The following is a 19,022-nucleotide window of genomic DNA, read 5'->3' on the forward strand; positions in this document are numbered from 1 at the left end:
AGTGAAGTTAAATTAACCCTAACCCCCTCCCTTATTCGAAGGTGGTGCATTTTCTGTGAAGTACATGGGATTTCCGGTACATCTCCCGATTGTGTTATTCTTTGGCTGCAGAGATTGTCTGGGACTTTTGAGCATCCTACTGACTAATTGGCAGGCAGGTTCACAGAAGAGTTAGTGTGGGGGACTGAATATGAGGGCAGAGCTGTCATCTCTATGGGAAAAGGTTTCATGATTGAAGTAACATCAATCGAGAGAATACTAATGAGGGGTGTATCTACACCTGAATTTTTTAAGTTCATTTATGGTGGCTAAGTCCTCAACATTTTCTTTTTTACAGGGGGTGGGGGACATGCCTTGTGACCCAGAACTTTTTAGATCCTAGCAATTTCCAAGAAGTGTACAAACAACCTAGTACTTGTATAAAATGGTAACCGCAAACAAGTTATTGTCATATATATTTTTTTATACAACAGTTGTTATGTAATGTAATTATACATTTTTATTTAATTATTAGCTTTGTCTTTTTAAAATCACTTTGTAGAAAATGGTTAAACTATGTGGATTTACACTAATCCTGGTAGTCCAAATACACTACAGTACATGGAGTCAAGAGCGTGGTAATTGTGCATTAAAAAAAAAACATCACTTGCAGTTATGTGCTTTGAGCATTTGTCCTTTGCAAGAAATTTATAGATGAACATTTTGATTTGAAAGCTCTGTTTTATTGTTAATTACCTTAGTTTTGTTGTGACGTTTATCTTTTTAAATGTTTGAGTGTGACATTGTTTACATTGTTTTACAAATGTATTTACTATTTCACACAAAAGGTGGATATAGAAATAAAAAGGTAAGTGAAAGTTAAGTTTAAAAAAAAATATATACTTTATTGCAAAAAAGTAACAAAAATACAGCAAAAATTACAGCTATGTATTTCATACAGCGTATTGTTAAGATGTTATATAAACAATTTCCTCTTTACTTAATAGTGTGAGTAGTGAGAATAAAAGAGAAGAAAATATAATCTGTAAAGCCCACTAAATTGTTTTGAGCCATAATATGAAGCTAACAGAATATAACATTTGATGCCATCTTAGGCTGGGTTCACACTACGATTTGTAACTACGGTTCCCGTATACGGCTGGGAGGAGAGGGGCGGGGCTTAATCGCGGCACCTGCACTCAGCCGTATTCGGGAACCGTATTTAATGCATGTCTATGAGCCGACCGGAGTGAACCGCAGCCTCCGGTCGGCTGCGTTTTCGGCCGTATGCGGTTCCTGATTGCAGGCAAAAATGTGGTCGACCGCGTTTTTGCCTACGGTCGGGAAACCGCATACGGCTGAAAAAGCAGCTAACCGGAGGCTGCGGTTCACTACGGTCGGCTCATAGACATGCATTAAATACGGTTCCCGAATACGGCTGAGTGCGGGCGCCGCGATTAAGCCCCACCCCCTCCTCCCAGCCGAATACGGGAACCGTAGTTACAAATCGTAGTGTGAACTCAGCCTTACCATATTCTCAGGAGACAAAGGAAACCATACAAGTACACGAGTGTATCTACAGCTCCATAGCAACTGAAATGTGCAGACCATTCCTGTACATATACGGAAACAAAAATGCAAACTGCAGGACAAGTTTTGTTGGGGTTTTATTTCCTCTTTTTTTCTTCATTATAACTAAATATAAATTAGAAGATAATTCCAAACAGTCAGTGTTTTGGACCTGCCAAACACAAAATCTCAGTTAAAAGTAAACATTCTCCTCTCATAAAGTGCAACTAAAGTATTATTTATTCTTCTTTGCTCACAATTTATTATTGGTAGATCTCAGGAACTGTTCAGGAGTCTGGTGACTGCATTTTCTACATCTGTAAAATAAGATTGGACCTGCTATAACCACAACCATTTAGTATAAATAGTTTTAGTATCTATTAGTTCTATAGGCAAAGTACGGTGAATCCAACTAGGTAGAAAAGGGAAGCATACAAATATAAGCTACGCCCACTCTCCATGCTTCTGGACATAGTGTCAACTCACTATAAATATTCGAACAGTATCCCAGCTCAGTTACAACCAAACATGTTGTTCCTTTTTTTTTTTATATAATGTTCAGCTGTGTCATTTGATCCCCTCCTGACCATGAGTTCAAAGCTTGCTCTCCTTTGTAGACATTGGCCCTGATTTACTAAGAGTGTAGTGTAATTTCCCTGGTGTTTCTTTTCCCCCTCAACAGATATTTTTGCACAGTATTTACTAAGGTTTCCCTACATTTTCAACTTTTCCCTATGTTTTGCTTTTTTTTTTTTTTTTTACACATGCTTTGAGCTGTGGGATTTTCACACAAATCACTCAGCTCAAATCCATCACATTTTCTGTGGAAACCTCAGTAAATATGTTGGGATTTTTCAAAAATGACAGAGACACACCCCCTTTTTCAGCAACCACACTTTCCCAATGACCACGCCCCCTTTTCAGGTTTTCTCAGTAAAATGGAGAGAGCTGGTTGGGATTTTTTCAATTCTGGCGCACAACCCGACAAAACAGGTCGGGTTTACAATAGTAAATCAGGGCCATTATCTCAGTCTTTTTTTGAGGCTTGCTTACTGGGCACTACAAGATTACAGCAGCATCAAATGCCTTTGGCAGCTCTCAGACACATCCTTTCCTCATTCAAGCTCTGCCCTCCTTATTTGTCTAGATGTCCCCCAATACATCGAGTTCTGCAGAAGATATGATTTCTGCTGTATCTAAGAGATCAAGAGAGTAGAAGAGATGCAGCTTTACAATGCTCTTGCATGCATTCTACTTGTCAGGGCCCCCTAATGGACATGCCGAAAAAGAGGGGATGCATTTTTATAAAGGGGGAAGAGTTGTTGGTCAAAGTGGGTGGGGTTATCACCGAGCAGGTGGAAAAAAGCATTGCACATACAGAAGCAGCCCGCCTCCATTGCACATAATAAGAAACTGGTAAGAGGCATTAGAAACAGGATCAACAGTACTATTTACCTTCATATTCAGGTTTGTGGGAGTGACTTTTCTGTCAGTTTCTCTTCAGATACACATTTACCCTTTGATTAACACAATATGCATAGTAAGTTGAAATTTGTTAGATGCATAAGTATTCACCCCTAGTCAATACTTGACAGAATTTAATTTAGCTGCAATTGCAGCTGCAAATCTACCAGGTTTGCACATTCAGAGATCGAAATGTTCGTCCATTCTTTTTGTCCAAAAAGCCGAACCTCAGTGAGATTGGATGGAGACTGAACTGTAAACCCTAGATTCCAATTGGATTTGGGTCTGAGCTTTGACTGGGCCATTTTAGGACATTAATATGTTTTGATCTAAACCATTCCATTATAGCTCTGCCTGTATGCTTAGGGCCATTGTCCAGCAGAAATATGAACCTCCGTCCCAGTCTCAAGTCTTTTGCAGAATTCAAAAGAGTTTTGTCTGTATTGGACTTCATCCATCTTTCCATTAATTCTGACCATTTTCCCTGTACCTGCTGAAGAGAAAATGGAGCCATAACATTTTGTACTGAGGACAAAAGGTTAAAGGGGTATTCAGGGCAAAAACATCTTATCCCCTATCCTCTCATATACATGAATGGAGGTGGTGTGGCATTACGTCACGTCTCCAGTCCCGGAAACCTGGAGGTTTCCGAAACTAGAGCCGCAGCCCCGAATAGAATGCGGGTACTGCAGGGAGATCGCGGGGGGTCCCAGCAGCGGGCCCCCTGCGATCAGCCATCTTAAAATTTTGGTCTCATCTGACCAGAGCATCTTCTTCCACATGTTTGCTGTGTATTCCACATGGCTTGTGGCAATCTCAAACAGGTTTTTTGCTTGCTACTCTTCCACATAGACCTAATGTGTGGATTCTTCTACTTCAGCTGTTGATCTTTGCAGCTCCTCCAGAAAGCCATTTTCTGATGATGGATTTGATGAGGTGTTAAAAGCTTGAGATATTTGTTTTTAATAACCTTACTAGAGATGAGCAAGCTGAGCTGACACACTTGGTCTCGCAACGAATTTTGGGGTGATAGTGGCTTGCCAAACTTTGGGACTATGCAAGGTCCAGCTAACGTGAACCTGGCAACAGTGGTTATAATAGCAGAAGGGATGAGAAACACATGGCATTTTGGGACCTAAATGAAAGGGGGAAGAACTGGAAACACTGAGATGACATGCAGATATCAGTACGATCCCACGACCCCAGGTTAATCATTGCTTGCATATATGTGCCACAGAGCTCCATGGCCAATGATGACACAGTACAGGGGTGGGTTTAAGAGGCTAATAAAATGCCATCCACTGCATTGTGGCTGCCCTTTGGAGAGAGAAAGCTAAGAGTGAGAGGACTAGTGATCCCAGAAAGCTTTTTAAAATTCTACATAATTTCAAAGCAAGCTGGATAAAGCAATAATCCATGGGCTGACCTCAGACAGTGACATCCTGAAAACTGCAGTGCTGTGTCCTCTTGATGCACTACAAATCCCAGCCAGCATTGAATGAGCCCGTAAAAGTGATCACATTACATAGCAAACTGAACTGAACAAAGCAGTGGGCTGACCTGTATTTTAATATAAATTATGTATTAAAAGTGTTGTGAATGTAGAATAGCCATCTAAGGTTCAGATGTGTTTTATCTGAGTTTAATCAAACATAGTATTTCTACCTGGGTTTAACATAACTACGCATTTAAAGGCATTGGGAGTGAAAGTTGACTAGTAGGGTGACAAACCACCCCAAAAACATTAAAATAATCTCCTAATATTTTATTTGTATTTTTTTCTGTGTCTGAAAAAAGCAATTGTTTGACGGGGTAGAGAATAGAGCACCCCTGCCATGTCCTCTGCCAGAAAGAATGTTGGCAGCAGTACCAGCACCAGTAGTAGTAGCAGCAGCCAGGTGCCTGGTGGTAATAGTAGCAGCAGCATCAGAAAGCAAATGTTCTTACTGTCTTTCAGGGGTTGTATGGTTTCAGAGGATAGCACAGCCTATGTGGACAGGTTGGACTATTTCAAGATCTTCTCAGGATGAGGAAGAAAAGTCTGATGATATGATGATGAGCCATGTATCAGTAAATTCTTAATTGTCTACAGTTACATGGCATAGTTGAAATGGCCATCCTAGATGGTCTGTTCCATCATCTTTGTCTTTGTTCCCCCTCTTCCCCCAGTGCTAAGCATAAGTCCCTAGGAGTTGTTGTTTGAGGACAGTCAAACTTTGTTGCAAAGGAGGTGGAAACAGTGGCCGAGCATAGCACTAGTGGGACTGGTCGTGGTAGGCATGGTGTGGAAGCTGTAAGGCATCATGATGGATATGATGAGGGGGAACAAGGAGCCCATGATCACACATCAGAAGTTCATGCAGAAAAGTTTGGTGGGGACGATGAGGAGGAGTTTGAGAATTAAGATGTAGTGTTGGACAGTGAAAGTGTCAGCGAAGAAGAGCATAGCTGAGTTAGGACCAGTACAACTGTCAAGTGTAACAGATGTAGGCCTGCTGGTCTGATCAGCTCAAGTGACACTGTTTCATCTGTGCAATGGAGAATTACACCTTCCAGAGGAAGGGCACAGTCAGGTGGTGGAGTATCTATCCGCTATTCTGCTGATTAGAAATTCTTTTCTCCCTTACCAGATGCAGGAAATGTGGCGCTGTGCAGTGTCTGCAAACGGAAAGCGAGCTGTGGCCAAGGTATGAGTATAGAAACTACATCTCCATACGGAGGCACATGGAACGGCATCAAAAGGCCACATAGGACAGTCAAAATGCTCCACAATCTGATACACTTGTCAGCGTGCAGCAAAGTGCATGCCTTGTAGAAACTTGTAGTAGTATGTATTGCCAGGGCCAATACAGGTCTACAACAGAAAGTTTTACATTGGCTCTCTACTTGTAATCCGACATTGGGAAACGTGGTTGCAGATAGTAAAATCACATCCACATACACTATCCCAGTATGTCTTGTTATCAGATGTTTCTTGAGAAATGGTGGCGGTCTCAGTGATGTGCTGTTTATGTAAAGGGAAGCTTGTGTTCGGTTTGGCAAAAGGCCTCCCTCAACATAGGCTCATTTGCAACATACTTACACAATGGAACTCAACAGTAAGCATGTTGGACCGCCTATACCAGCAGTGAAAAGCGGTGACAGACTTCCTAATGCAGACAGACAATTTTTGGAGCCAGTTTGACTTTCAGCTGAGGCATTGACATCTAATCAGAGACACCTGTTGCATGCTCAGACCTTTCAAAGAGGCAACAAGATTTGTTGGCAAGTACAACAGCGGAATTAGTGATGTTATGCCACTGATATTCCTTCTGGAGCAAATGCTCAAGGTGATGATTGAGGAAGAGGGATGGAGAAAAGTTCACATCTGGCTGGCTGTCGTATGGTTGTTCTTCTTGAGGAGGGATTGGATGAGAAAGTGGGACCTGAGGAAGAGTATTTGGATATGAAATCTGTTGAAGGGATAGGATGAGAAACCTACATAGGGTAAATGTGATGATGATCATGATGATCACCATGATGGCCAAGCTTGGCAGTATAGGACAGAAGCAGGACAAGCTGGGCTTTGGAAAAGCTGGCAAGCAGTAGGAGTTCTTGCTTATACAGTTATAGGCATATTGTGTGCTTAAAGGAAAGAAATGATTACAGGATAGCCACACTCTTAGATCCTTGGTATAAAGCCAAAATGGGTGAATTTTTTCACACCTGAGGAGCAAAAATTGTATTTTTATATGGAGAAGCTACAAAGCCAGCTTGCTACGGCTTTCCAGCACCAAACAACTGCCAAAAGGGGGTCTACTCTCCGCTGAGTCAATGCTCTCAAACCTCTGTCAGAACTACCCCTGCAAGATGGGCCCAGTTTTCCTGCTATACCCTGGCTACTGCAACTCCAACCAGTCCATCACTGCCTGCTGGCTAATACAACTCCCACCAGTCCGCCACTGCCTGCTGGCTACTACAACTCTCACCAGTCCACCACTGCCCGCTGGCTTCTACAACTCCCACCAGTCCGCCACTATCTTCTATCCTGTTTGCTGGCTACCACCACCACAGCCTGATGTCCGCTTGCTACTACAACTACTACCAGTCCACTAGCTTTGCTGCCACCACAACTACCAGCCAGACCTACACATACACAACCCATGATCCCCCCCAGAAAAGGGATGTTTTTTGGGGGCTTTTCATACAAAAGCTATTTATTCTTCACTATTTTGGGACACCAATGCTGTTGCAAAGCCATGGCATCTTCACTTGCCAAACTCAAAAATTGTTGCTATTCCTAAAAAAGGGGATAACTTCTGAAATACTTTGCAAAAGCCAGTGCATCTTTAGATACCTCTGTGCTCATTTTAACATCAGGGATACTTCATGGACCTTTTTTTAAGTGTTGAAAAGCATACAAAATTTGCTGTGTGTGTGTCTATATATATGTACACACATACACACATACTCATATATATATAGAAAGAGAGATTGAACAAGAGTTGAGCACTTACCAATTGTGTTCTGAAATCTGATTTGAGTATGGGCATCAGAATTTTCAGTTGCTGATGACATGTTCGCATTAATATTGCAAGTCTCCCTTTTACAAATGCTGTTGCACAAGGTTGTCCTTATGTGCCAAACTTTTTTATATTGTCCTGGAAATAAAATGAAAAAAAATTATTGGAATTGTGAAATAAGGACACTGAGGAAAAAGAGTGGTCACTAAAAGTTTCCTTGATTCATGCCTTTGCAATAATATTTTACGTTTTTCCAATGTATATACAGTCCTTGCCGTAAATGTTGGCACCCCTGAAAAGGATTGCAGTAATTAACACATGTTTTGTGTTACACATGTTTAATCCCTTTGTGTGTATTGGAACTAAACCAAAAAAGGGAGGAAAAAAAGCAAATTGGACACGATGTCACACCAAACTCCAAAAATGGGCTTGACAAAATTATTGGCACCCTTTCAAAATTGTGGAAAAATAAGATTGTTTCAAGCATGTGATGCTCCTTTAAACTCACCTAGGGCAAGTAACCGGTGTGGGCAATATAAAAATCACACCTAAAAACAGATAAAAAAGAAAGAAGTTCACTTAGTCTTTGCATTGTGTGCCTGAGTGTGCCACTCTAAGCATGGACAACAGAAAGAGGAGAAGAGAACTGTCTGAGGACTTAGGAACCTAAATTGTTAAAAAATGTCAACAATCTCAAGGTTACAAGTCCATCTCCAGAGCTCTAGATTTGCCTTTGTCCACAGTGCGCAACATTATCAAGAAGTTTGCAACCCATGGCACTGTAGCCAATCTTCCTGGGCATGGACGGAAGACAAAAATGTATGAAAGGTGTCAACGCAGGATAGTCCGGATAGTGTATAAGCATCCCCAAACAAGTTCCAAAGATATTCAAGCTGTCCTGCAGGCTCAGGGAGCATCAGTGTCAGCGCAAACTATCCATCAACATTTAAAATAAATCAAACACAATGGCAGGAGATAAGGAGGACCCCACTGCTGACACAGAGACATAACAAAGCAAGACTACATTTTGCCATGGCATATGCCGTATGCGCTTTTACAACCGGACCTAAAACTGTGGTCAACCACGGTTTTAGGTCCAGTTGTAAAAGCACATATGGCGCAAAAATGAGCCGACCGGACCGAACGTTTCACTCCGGCCGGCTCATTGAAATGAATGACATACGGGAGCGCATACGGTGACATACGGGAGCGCAAGGTTTTAGCTCCCCCCTGCCGTATGCGCTCTCGTATGAGAGAAAACGTAGTGTGAACCCACCCTAAACTTGAGTAAGCCAAAATCCTTCTGGGAAATTATCTTGTGGACAGATGAGACCAAGATAGAGCTTTTTGGTAAAGCACATCATTCTACTGTTTACCGAAAACGAAATGAGGACTACAAAGAAAAGAACACAGTACCTACAGTGAAATATGGTGGAGGTTCAATGATGTTTTGGGGTTGTTTTGCTGCCTCTGGCACTGGGTGCCTTGAATGTGTGCAAGGCATCATGAAATCTGAGGATTGAGGTGTGACATTATGTCCAATTTGCTTTTTTTCTTCTCTTTTTTGGTTTAGTTCCAATACACACAAAGGGAATAAACACATGTATAGCAAAACATGTGTTACTGCAATCCTTTTCTGTGAGAAATACTTCATTTTCTTGAAAAATTTCAGGAGTGCCAATATTTATGGCCATGACCGTAGAAGGAAAAATTAACCCCTTCCCGCAAATGGACGTATATTTACGTCCACTGCGGGCTCCCGCGGTATGATGCATGATCAGCAGGTGAGCAACTCAGCAGCTATCAGCAACCAGGACCCGCGGCTAATACTGGGCATTGCCGATCGGGCTGATGTCTGGTATTAATCGTTTAGATGCTGCAATCAAAGTTGATTGCGGCGACTAAAACGGGAGATTGCCGTTGACGGTTAGCTCAGTGGGCTGTTCGGGACCGCCGTGGTAAAATTGCAGCATCCCAAACAGCTGAGAGGACAGCGGGAGGGTACTTACCTTCCTTCCCGTGGTCCGATCGTTGTTTAATTGCTCCAAGCCTGAGATCCAAGCTTGAGCAATCGAGCACAGATAACACTGATCAATGCTATGTCCCTAGGGGGACTAAAAAAAAAAGTGTAAAAAAAGTTAATAAATGTGATTTAACCCCTTCCCTAACAAAAGTTTTAATCACCCCCCTTTTCCCATTTAAAAAAAAGTAAAAAAACTAAAAATAAGCATATGTGGTATCACCACTTGCGCAAATGTCCGAACTAAAAAAATATAATGTTAATTAAACTGCACGGTCAATGGCGTACACGTAAAAAAATCCAATTCCAAAATTGCATATTTTTGGTCACTTTGTATACCCTAAAAAAATGTATAAAAAACAATCAATCAAAAAGTCTCATCAAAACAAAAATTGTAACGATAAAAACTTCAGATCACAGCGCAAAAAAATTAGCCCTCATACCACCCCATATACAAAAAAATTAAAAAGTTATAGGGGTCAGAAGATGACAATTTTAAACATAATAATTTTGGTGCATGCAGTTATAATTTTTTTTAAGCAGTAAAATAACATAAAACCTGTGTAAGTTAGGTATCCTTGTAACCATATGGACCTACAGAATAAAGATAAGCTGTCATTTGTACTGAAAAGTGCACTGCGTAGAATCGGAAGCCCCCAAAATTTACAAAATGGCGTGTTTTTTTTCAATTTGTCCCCACAAATATTTTTTTTCTGGTTTCGCTATAGATTTTTTGGTGACATTATTAAGGGTATTACAAAGTAAAATGTAAAAGGTGCAAAATACAAGCCCTCATATGAGTCTGTAGGTGGAAAATGTAAAGTGTTATGATTTTTAGAAGGTGAGGAGTAAAAAACAAAAGTGCAAAAAAGAAAAATGGCCCGAGAGGGAAGGGTTAAGAAACAGTCTTAAATAAAGAAATCATACTGTTTTGTGACCATAGCTTTTATGCAGATCTGTTTGTCTCCATGCAAACATACAGAGATGGACAAAATAACTACATCATATGCCCATCTGCCATCACCAGTAACACCATTTTTTTTGCAAGTTTTTATGGGAGGGGTTAGCACTTTATAAGAGAGAAATTCAGGGAAGAGTGAAAGGAATTACTGTATTTACGCCGATAAATCTTCTGGTCACCGATTTAAAGCGGCCGCAGCATCGGCTGCTTGTTAAGTATTCGCAGTACGGCCGCGGCCACTTTAAATCAGTGACCAGCGGCGTCTCCTCCCCGCTCTGGAAAACTGTCACTTGTTTTCTCTTGCACTATCCACAGGTACTGTTGGACAGTGCAGGAGACACTGATTAAAATGAGCCCTACCTTGTCCGGATCTGCTCGGCCTTTTAATCAGCGTCTCCCGCACTATCCACCAGTACCTGTGGATAGTGCGGGAGAAAACAAGTGACAGTTTTCATTTTTCTTACCTCCCCCCTCCCTCATCACTCCCCCTTTTCCTTCTTTTTATAGTTTTGTTTATTTTCCTTACCTGGCTGCGCTTCGGCAGGTCAGGTCAGGCGGGGGTCTTGCGTGCTGTGGTCAGTGAAGCAGATGAGTGACGTCCTCTGCCGGCTTCTCTGCGCGGCATCAGTGACGTCACTTTTCATTTCCTGTAGTCGCCGCCGAAAAGTGACACCCCTGATGCCACTCAAGGAACCGGGAGAGGACGTCACTCATCTGCTTCACTGACCGCAGCCCGCAAGACAGCCGAAGCGCAGCCAGGTAAGAAAAGGGGAAGAGTGGTCTTCCACCTGCAGACCTCCAGATGTTGAAAAACTACAACTCCCAGCATGCCCGGACAGCAGTTGGCTGTCCGGGTATGCTGGGAGTTGTAGTTTTGCAACATCTGGAGGTCCGCAGGTTGAAGACCACTCATAGGAGGAACATGATGGGGGGGATGATGAGACAGGGGGAAATGATGAGGGGGGGAATGATGGGGGACATGATGAGACAGGGTGGGAGGGATAATGATGGGGGACATGATGAGACAGGTTGGGGGGATGATGAGATGGGGGGAATGATGGGGGACATGATGAGACAGGGTGGGGGGATGATGAGATGGGGGGAATGATGGGGGACATGATGAGACAGGGTGGGAGGGATAATGATGGGGGACATGATGAGACAGGTTGGGGGGATGATGAGACAGGGGGAAATGATGAGGGGGGGAATGATGGGGGACATGATGAGACAGGGTGGGGGATGATGAGACAGGGGGAAATTATGGTGGGGGAGGCACTAAATGCTTAATGTCTGTATGGCTAGTGGTGGTCTATGACAGGGGGAAATGATGAGACATGGGCGGATGATGAGACATGTGGGTGGCGATGAGAGGGGTAAATGTGGCACAGGGACTGATAAAAGGGAAGGAATGATGTGGCCCTGGAGGGGACAGGACCAAACTGAGGTGCAGAAGAAAACGAAGTTGGGGGGAGGATGTGGCATTTAGTCCAAGCCATTTATTTTACATTTTATTTTTTTACTTACATTTCCCTGTTAAAATGGGGGTGCGTGTTATACCCGATAAATACGGTATGTCTTACCTTAAAGTTAGTTTTCCTACATTCCAACAAACACAGGCAGAAAGAAAAAGACAGTTATCTATACAAATAATTTTATATGACTTACCATACACAGCTGCCAAGAGAAAAATTATTATGATTACCAGTGGCAAAAGGGCAAATAGAAATTTCCATTCTTGAGGTTTTGCAGTTTTCACTTTTTCTGCAATAAATAAGTAAAAAACTACTAACTACATAAATAAATACATAAAAAACTATAAAAAAATAACGACATTTACAAAACATTGTATGCAGTCCTCCATACTGTCATTTTCATATTTTGAATGACAGTAGACTTAATGTGGGGATTACATAATGCCCTATGGAGAAAGACAACTCTTAGCGAATGTTAAAGAGTAGATTATAATTACGCAGTGGGTGTTTATGATGTAGTCTTAAATCAATACTCAAAGCTAAGTCACATGTATATCTTTGTAGATTACTACTGAATACAGATGGTGGTACTAGCTTAACAGTATTAACCTTGCTATGGGGTTCATTATTAATAGGTACTGTTCTCTGTAAAAAGTAGCATGGCGACGTGGATTAAAAACATCAAGCGGTATCAGCTCCTGGGTAGACTCACTTGAGTTCTTCACGTAGGATGTGTGCACATGATTGTTTTTCTTTGGCAGAAAAAAATTGTTGCAGAATCTTCTTCAGAAATTAGCAGAAGCGCAGATTTTTGCCTTGGATTTGCGGCTACCCAACATGGACCCTTTTGGTTACCAGTCTTATTTAAATGGATTCTGTGTGAAGCAAGTGACTTGTCACTTTGGTTTGTACACTGACACGGACTTAAAATCTGTAACAGTGAACTACAGCATAAATTCCTGCCTTAACCCCTTAAGGACCAAGCCCATTTTCAAGAGCATGTTTTGCACATCTGACCACTGTCACTTTAAGCATTAATAACTCTGGGATGCTTTTACTTCCGAGAGTGTTTTTTTGTGACATATTCTACTTTATGTTAATGGTAAATTTTGTCGATACTTGCATCATTTCTTGGTGAAAAATTCTAAAATTTCAAGAAAAATTAGAAATTTTAGCATTTTTATAACTTTGAAGCTCTCTGCTTGTAAGGAAAGTGGACATAATAAATAAATGATATATTGATTCACATATACAATGGGGGAGATTTATCAAAGGATTTAGACTGGTTTTTCTTGTCTAAATTTGTAGCACAGAAAGTCGCAGTCTAAATATGTGCGACTTTTCTGTGACTTTGCTCTAGAGGATTTTTAGAACATGATGCATGCAAGTCTATTTTAGACTGAAATGCATTGAAAAATGCATTGGTGCTGAATTTATCAAAAGCGACTTTTCAGCGACAAGTCGCATAGGCTGAAAGTACGCCGAAATGTCAGACCATGTTGGAGCAGGTTTAAATATAGACTAAAGCATAGATCATGCAGTCTGTGCACAGAATTTATCAAGAGCAGTGCGCCATTTGATAAATTAGGCGCACAATAGACCAGACTAACCCTCTGTAGTTTGGTCTATATTGATGCGGGACATAGACAGCTTTGATAAATATCCCCCAATATGTCTACTTTATGTTGACATAGTGCTGGGCGACATGACCAAAAATGAGTATCACGGTATTTTTCTAAAGTATCACGGTGTCACAGTATTTTTTTTTTTTACATTGAGACTTGCATTGAGGTGGCGTAGCAGAACTAAATGGGCTTTTGGAACTAAATGATCTGAACACTGGGGCAGTGGAGTACCCTTTTAAATAGATGTAAAAAACAACCCTACAGCCTCCAGCTGTTGCAAAACTACAACTCCCAGCATGTTGGACTATATAGTAGTGTATAGTATAGGTCAGTGTTTCCCAACTAGGGGTGCCTCCAGCTGTTGCAAAACTACTACTCCCAGCATGCCCGGACAGCCGTTGGCTGTCCGGGCATGCTGGGAGTTGTAGTTTTGCAACAGCTGGAGGGCCTCAACAGCTGGAGGGCCTACTGTAGGTATAGTATATTATACAGACCCCTGTCCATCCCAGAACCCTGACTCACCTTCCCAGTTGCTGCAGGGACCGTCCAGTAACGCTGCATAGACGCCGCTGCGCAGTGACGTCCGTACGCAGCGACGCACCTGACGTCACGGCGTAGTGGCGTCTATGCAGCGTACTAGGCCGGAGCCTGCCCGGAGTGGAGAAGAGGACCCCCGGAGAAGGAGGACAGCCCGGACCGGTTCACCCTCCACCCGGAATGCTACACTACAGGAAGGATGGATGGCCCGGACCACCCCCATTACGGGTAAGTTTAATTTTTTTTATTGACTCGGAGGGTGGGGGAGGGGCCCGACTGGTATAGCGGTATGGGCAAAAATCCATACCGTGGGAGAAAAAAGAAACGGTATCCAGTTCATACCGGTATACTGCCCAGCACTATGTTGACATCATAAAGTTGGCATGTTTTTACTTTTTAAAGACTTCAAAGGGCTTCAAAGTATAGCAGAAATTTTCACGTAATTTAAAAATCTGAATTTTTCAGGGACCAGTTCAGATTTGAAGTGAATTTGAGGGTCTTTATGTTAGAAATACCCCATATAGGAACCCATTATGAAAACTGCACCCCTCAACATTTTCAAAATGACATTCAGAAAGTTTGTTAACCCTTTAGGTGTTTCACAGGAATAGCAGCAAAGTGGAGGTGAAAATTCTTCATTTTTTACACTAACATGTTCTTGTAGACCCATATTCTTTATTTTTACAAGGGGTAAAAGGAGAAAAAGCCCCCCAACATTTGTAACCCAATTTCTCTTGAGTAAGGAAATACCTCATATGTGGATGTAGAGTGCTTTGTGGGTGCACTAGAGGGCTCAGAAGAGAAGGAGCAACAATGGGATTTTGGAGAGCGAATTTTGCTGAAATGGTTGTTGGGGGGGCATATCACATTTAGGAAGCCCCCATGGTGCCAGAACTGCAAAAAACACCCCACAAGGCATACTATTTTGAAAACTGCACCCCTCAAGGAACGTAACAAGGGGTACAGTGAGCCTTAACACCCCACAGGTGGTAATTGATGAAAATGTCCCACAAAATTGTCCCACAAAAATGTCCCACAAAAAAACACCATTTCTCTCGAGTAAGGAAATATCTCATATGTGGATGTAAAGTGATCTGCGGGTGCACTAGAGGGCTCAAAAGGTGCGACATTAGGCTTTTGGAAAACAAATTTTGCTGAAATGGTTTTTGGGGGGAATGTCTCATTTAGGAAGCCCATATGGTGCCAGAACAGCGAAAAACACCCCATTTGTAACCCCATTTCTCTCGAGTAAGGAAATATATCATATGTGGATGTAAAGTGCTCTGTGGGTGCACTACAATGCTCAGAAGGGAAGGAGCGGCAATGAGTTTTTGGAGTGAGTATTTGGTTGGAATAGAAGTCGGGGGCCATGTGCGTTTACAAAGCCCCCATGGTGCCAGAACAGTGGACCCCCCTCACATATGACCCCATTTCAGAAACTGCACCCGTCACAGAACTTAACAAGGGGTGCAGTGAGCATTTACAGCCCACTGGCATTTGACAAATCTTAGTAGCAGTGAGCTGTGCAAATGAAAAATTACATTTTTCATTTTCATGGACCACTGTTCAAAAAATCTTTCAGACACCTGTTGGGTGTTAATGCTCACTGCAATCCATGTTACATTCCATGAGGGGTGTAGTTTCCTAAATGAGGTTACATGTGGGTGGTTTTTTTTGCGTTTATGTCAGAACCGCTGTAACCAGCAGCCACCCCTGTGCAAATCACCAACTTAGGCCGCAAATGTACATGGTGCTCTCGCACAGAGCACTTTACGTCCACATATGAGGTATTTCCGTACTTGGGAGAAATTGTGTTAAATTTTGTGTTTTTTTTTTCCTTTTACCTCTTACTGTAAGAAAAGTATGGGGCAACCCCAGCATGTTAATGTTAGTGTAAAAAATTTAAACTTTACTTTTTCATAAGGGGTAAAAGGAGAAAAAGCCCCCAAAGATTTGTAATGCAATTTCTCCCAAGGACGGAGATACCCCATGTGTGGCCCTAAACTGTTGCCTTGAAATACGACAGGGCTCCGAAGTGAGAGATCGCCATGCGCATTTGAGGACTAAATTAGGGATTTTCATAGGGGTGTACCCAGTAGCAAGCATTAAACTTGCCTCCTCCACCAAAAATACTGTACACCAGTTTTCCTCAAACAGGGTGCCTCCAGCTGTTGCAAAACTCCAACATGCCTGGACATTCAATGGCTGTCCGGCAATACTGGAAGTTGCTATTTTGCCACAGCTGGAGGCTCCGTTTTGGAAACCCATTGTAAGGGTGTAGTGCAGGCATAGGCAACCTTCGGCACTGCAGATGTTTTGGACTACGTCTCCCATGATGCTTTGTCAGCATTTTGGCTGCAAGAGCATAATGGGAGATGTAGTCCAAAACCTCTGCAGTGCCGAAGGTTGCCTATGCATGGTGTAGGGTATATGTAGTGTTTTACTCTTTATTTAGGGTTAGTGTAGTGTCGTGTAGTGTTTTTAGGGTACATTCACACGGCGGGGGTTCACAGTGAGATTTCCGTTGGGAATTTGAGCTGCAGCGGAAAATTTGCCGCATCTCAAACTTGAAGGGGGAAACTTGCTGTAAACCCCCACCCTTGTGAATGTACCTTGTACATTCACTTGGTGGGGGGGGGAAGCAAACCTTCAGCTGTTGCAAAACTACAGCTCCCAGCAAGCACTGACAGACCATGCATGCTGGGAGTTTCAGTTATGAAACAACTAGAGGCACACTGGTTGGGAAACACTGAGTTAGGTAAAAGACTACCGCAGTGTTTCCGCACCACTGTCTGTTTCCTAACTCAGGGTTTCCCAACCCGTGTGCCTCCAGCTGTTGCAAAACTACAACTCCCAGTATGCATGGTCTGTTAGTGCAAGCTGGGAGTTATAGTTTTGCAACAGCTGGAGGCACACGGGTTGGGAAACACTGAGTTAGGAAACAGACAATGTTTCCCAAACAGTGTGCCTCCAGTTGTTGCACAACTTCCAGCATGCCCAGAAAGCCGAAGGGCATGTTGGGAGTTGAAGTTATGCAACAACTGGAGGAGAACAGTTTGGAGACCACTGTGTAGTGGTCTCCAAACTGTAGCCCTCCAAATGTTGCAAAACTTCAACTCCAAGCATGCCCAGACTGCCCAGGCATGCTGGGAGTTGAAGTTTGGCAACATCTGAAGGGCCAGATGTTGCCGAACTACAACTCCCAGCATTCCTGGACAGTCTCAGCATGCTTTGAATTGACATCTGGAGCGCCACAGTTTGGGAACCACTGTATAGTGGTCTCGAAACAGTGCCCTTCCAGATGTTGCAAAACTACAACTCCCAGCATGTCGAGACTGTCAAAGGCTGTAGTTTTGAAACTTCTAGAAGCAGCAGTGAAGATCACTTTACAGCGATCTTCATTACTGCCTCTGACGTCGCTGCCTCCACTTGTCTGCGCCTCCTTTCTGCCACCAGTTTACGGCCCTCGTGTGATCTCAGGTAACTGCCGCCGGTCCACGCCACATCCACGGCCACCGCACCATCGCCGTCATCTTCCCCCGCCGCTTTGCCCAGACTTCCAATCCTGACTGGCCAATCGGAGGGGATAGGAGGAGGTGGCGATTTGGACCCCCAGGGGTTTGCACGGGGTGTTTGCTAAATGATTTCACAAGGCATCCCAGTCCGGTCCCCACCCGGCAGGAACTGTAATTTCCACGGGCATACAGGTACGCCCTTGGTCCTTAAGTGCCAGGGCGTACCCATATGCCCATGGTCCTTAAGAGGTTAAACATTGGAAAGAGAACTGAATGGAAGCTAAATTCTTGTAGGTATCCATGTGTAAAAATGTAATTGTGCATTAGTGATCAAGTACAGTGCATATGAAATGTTCTGCGAGATAATGGAAAAAAATTGTAATTCTACATAGTTGCCTTAAACATGAACTTAAAGGGGTGTTAAAGAATTTCATTTGGGATTCTTAGACCTCTTGAACAGAAAAGCAATGCTTCTAGTGAAAGAATACTTCTGTACATTTTTTTCATATGGAATCCTGCATATAAAACCTCTGTAGGCCATTTTATGAAATTGGAGGCACACAGAGGTATTGTAAGGCTCCATAAGAGAGCCATAGCTGTATGCCTTCAAGTCTGTTTCAGATAACTTATCGGTAGATAAATATGAAGACATCCTAAAATTTTCTTGGTAAGTTTTGCCCCATGTTGTTGTTGCCTTAATACATTTAGGCAATGATTGTTAATGTTGAGAGGTACAGAAAATGGCAATTACCTGATACATGGAAAGTGAGAGATGTTGTATTATGAGTGATTTTGTTCCAGAAGATACAGGTGAGAGTTCTGTTAAATTTGTCTGGTATTCTGACTACACTGGTGACGTTAAACAACATGTCAGTAGTTAGTGTGTAGCTGGTGTTATGGACCACAGTGTGATTCTCCTTGTCTACCATCCAGGTGACCTCGGCTTCCGGATATCCAAATGACTGACAGGAAACTTCCCTGACTGTCTCTCCAGAGGAATTAACAACTTCTCTGACATGTGTTGTTATGATCTTGTATGGCGCTGGAAAAAAAAAATATTGTATTATACCAGTAGGACACAATCACTGAAAAACCTAATTGCAACACGTGAATAACCTTTTCTTTTAATTTACTATCCCCTGATGACTATAATGTTTAGCAATCATAAAAATATTAGTTTGATCTATTCACCAGCCAATGAAAATTTCTGGTTGATAGTTATTGTGACCCAGATTTATCAAACTTTGAGAGTGAGATTTTCCCACAGCAACCAATCACAGCTCAGCCTTCACTTTACCAGAGCTCGTTAGCTGATCTGTGAATGGTTGTTGTGGGAAAATCACTCTATTTTTTTCTCTCACACAGTTTGATAAATCTT

General features: G+C 42.5%; 1 protein-coding gene across 8 annotated transcripts in view; it reads right to left on the bottom strand.

Moving 5' to 3' along the window:
- Nucleotides 1–1,473: 1,473 nt before the first annotated feature.
- Nucleotides 1,474–19,022, bottom strand: part of LOC130274126 (programmed cell death 1 ligand 1-like) — a 151,295-nt gene continuing 133,746 nt past the window's right edge. For 5 of the 8 annotated variants that reach the window (XM_056522091.1, XM_056522055.1, XM_056522100.1 and 2 more), the window contains 4 exons: nucleotides 18,396–18,686; nucleotides 12,161–12,256; nucleotides 7,509–7,652; nucleotides 3,072–3,505 (listed from right to left, as the gene is read on the bottom strand). In XM_056522091.1, the coding sequence (XP_056378066.1) occupies nucleotides 3,375–3,505; nucleotides 7,509–7,652; nucleotides 12,161–12,256; nucleotides 18,396–18,686 (662 nt within the window). In that variant the 3' untranslated portion in view covers nucleotides 3,072–3,374. Of the gene's footprint in view, nucleotides 1,866–3,071; nucleotides 3,506–7,508; nucleotides 7,653–12,160; nucleotides 12,257–18,395; nucleotides 18,687–19,022 lie in introns of those variants that run through there. The other 3 variants (XM_056522119.1, XM_056522110.1, XM_056522072.1) reach the window with 3 other exon arrangements.

The sequence above is a fragment of the Hyla sarda genome, chromosome 1 (assembly GCF_029499605.1).
Source record: "Hyla sarda isolate aHylSar1 chromosome 1, aHylSar1.hap1, whole genome shotgun sequence".
Lineage (NCBI taxonomy): Eukaryota > Metazoa > Chordata > Amphibia > Anura > Hylidae > Hyla > Hyla sarda.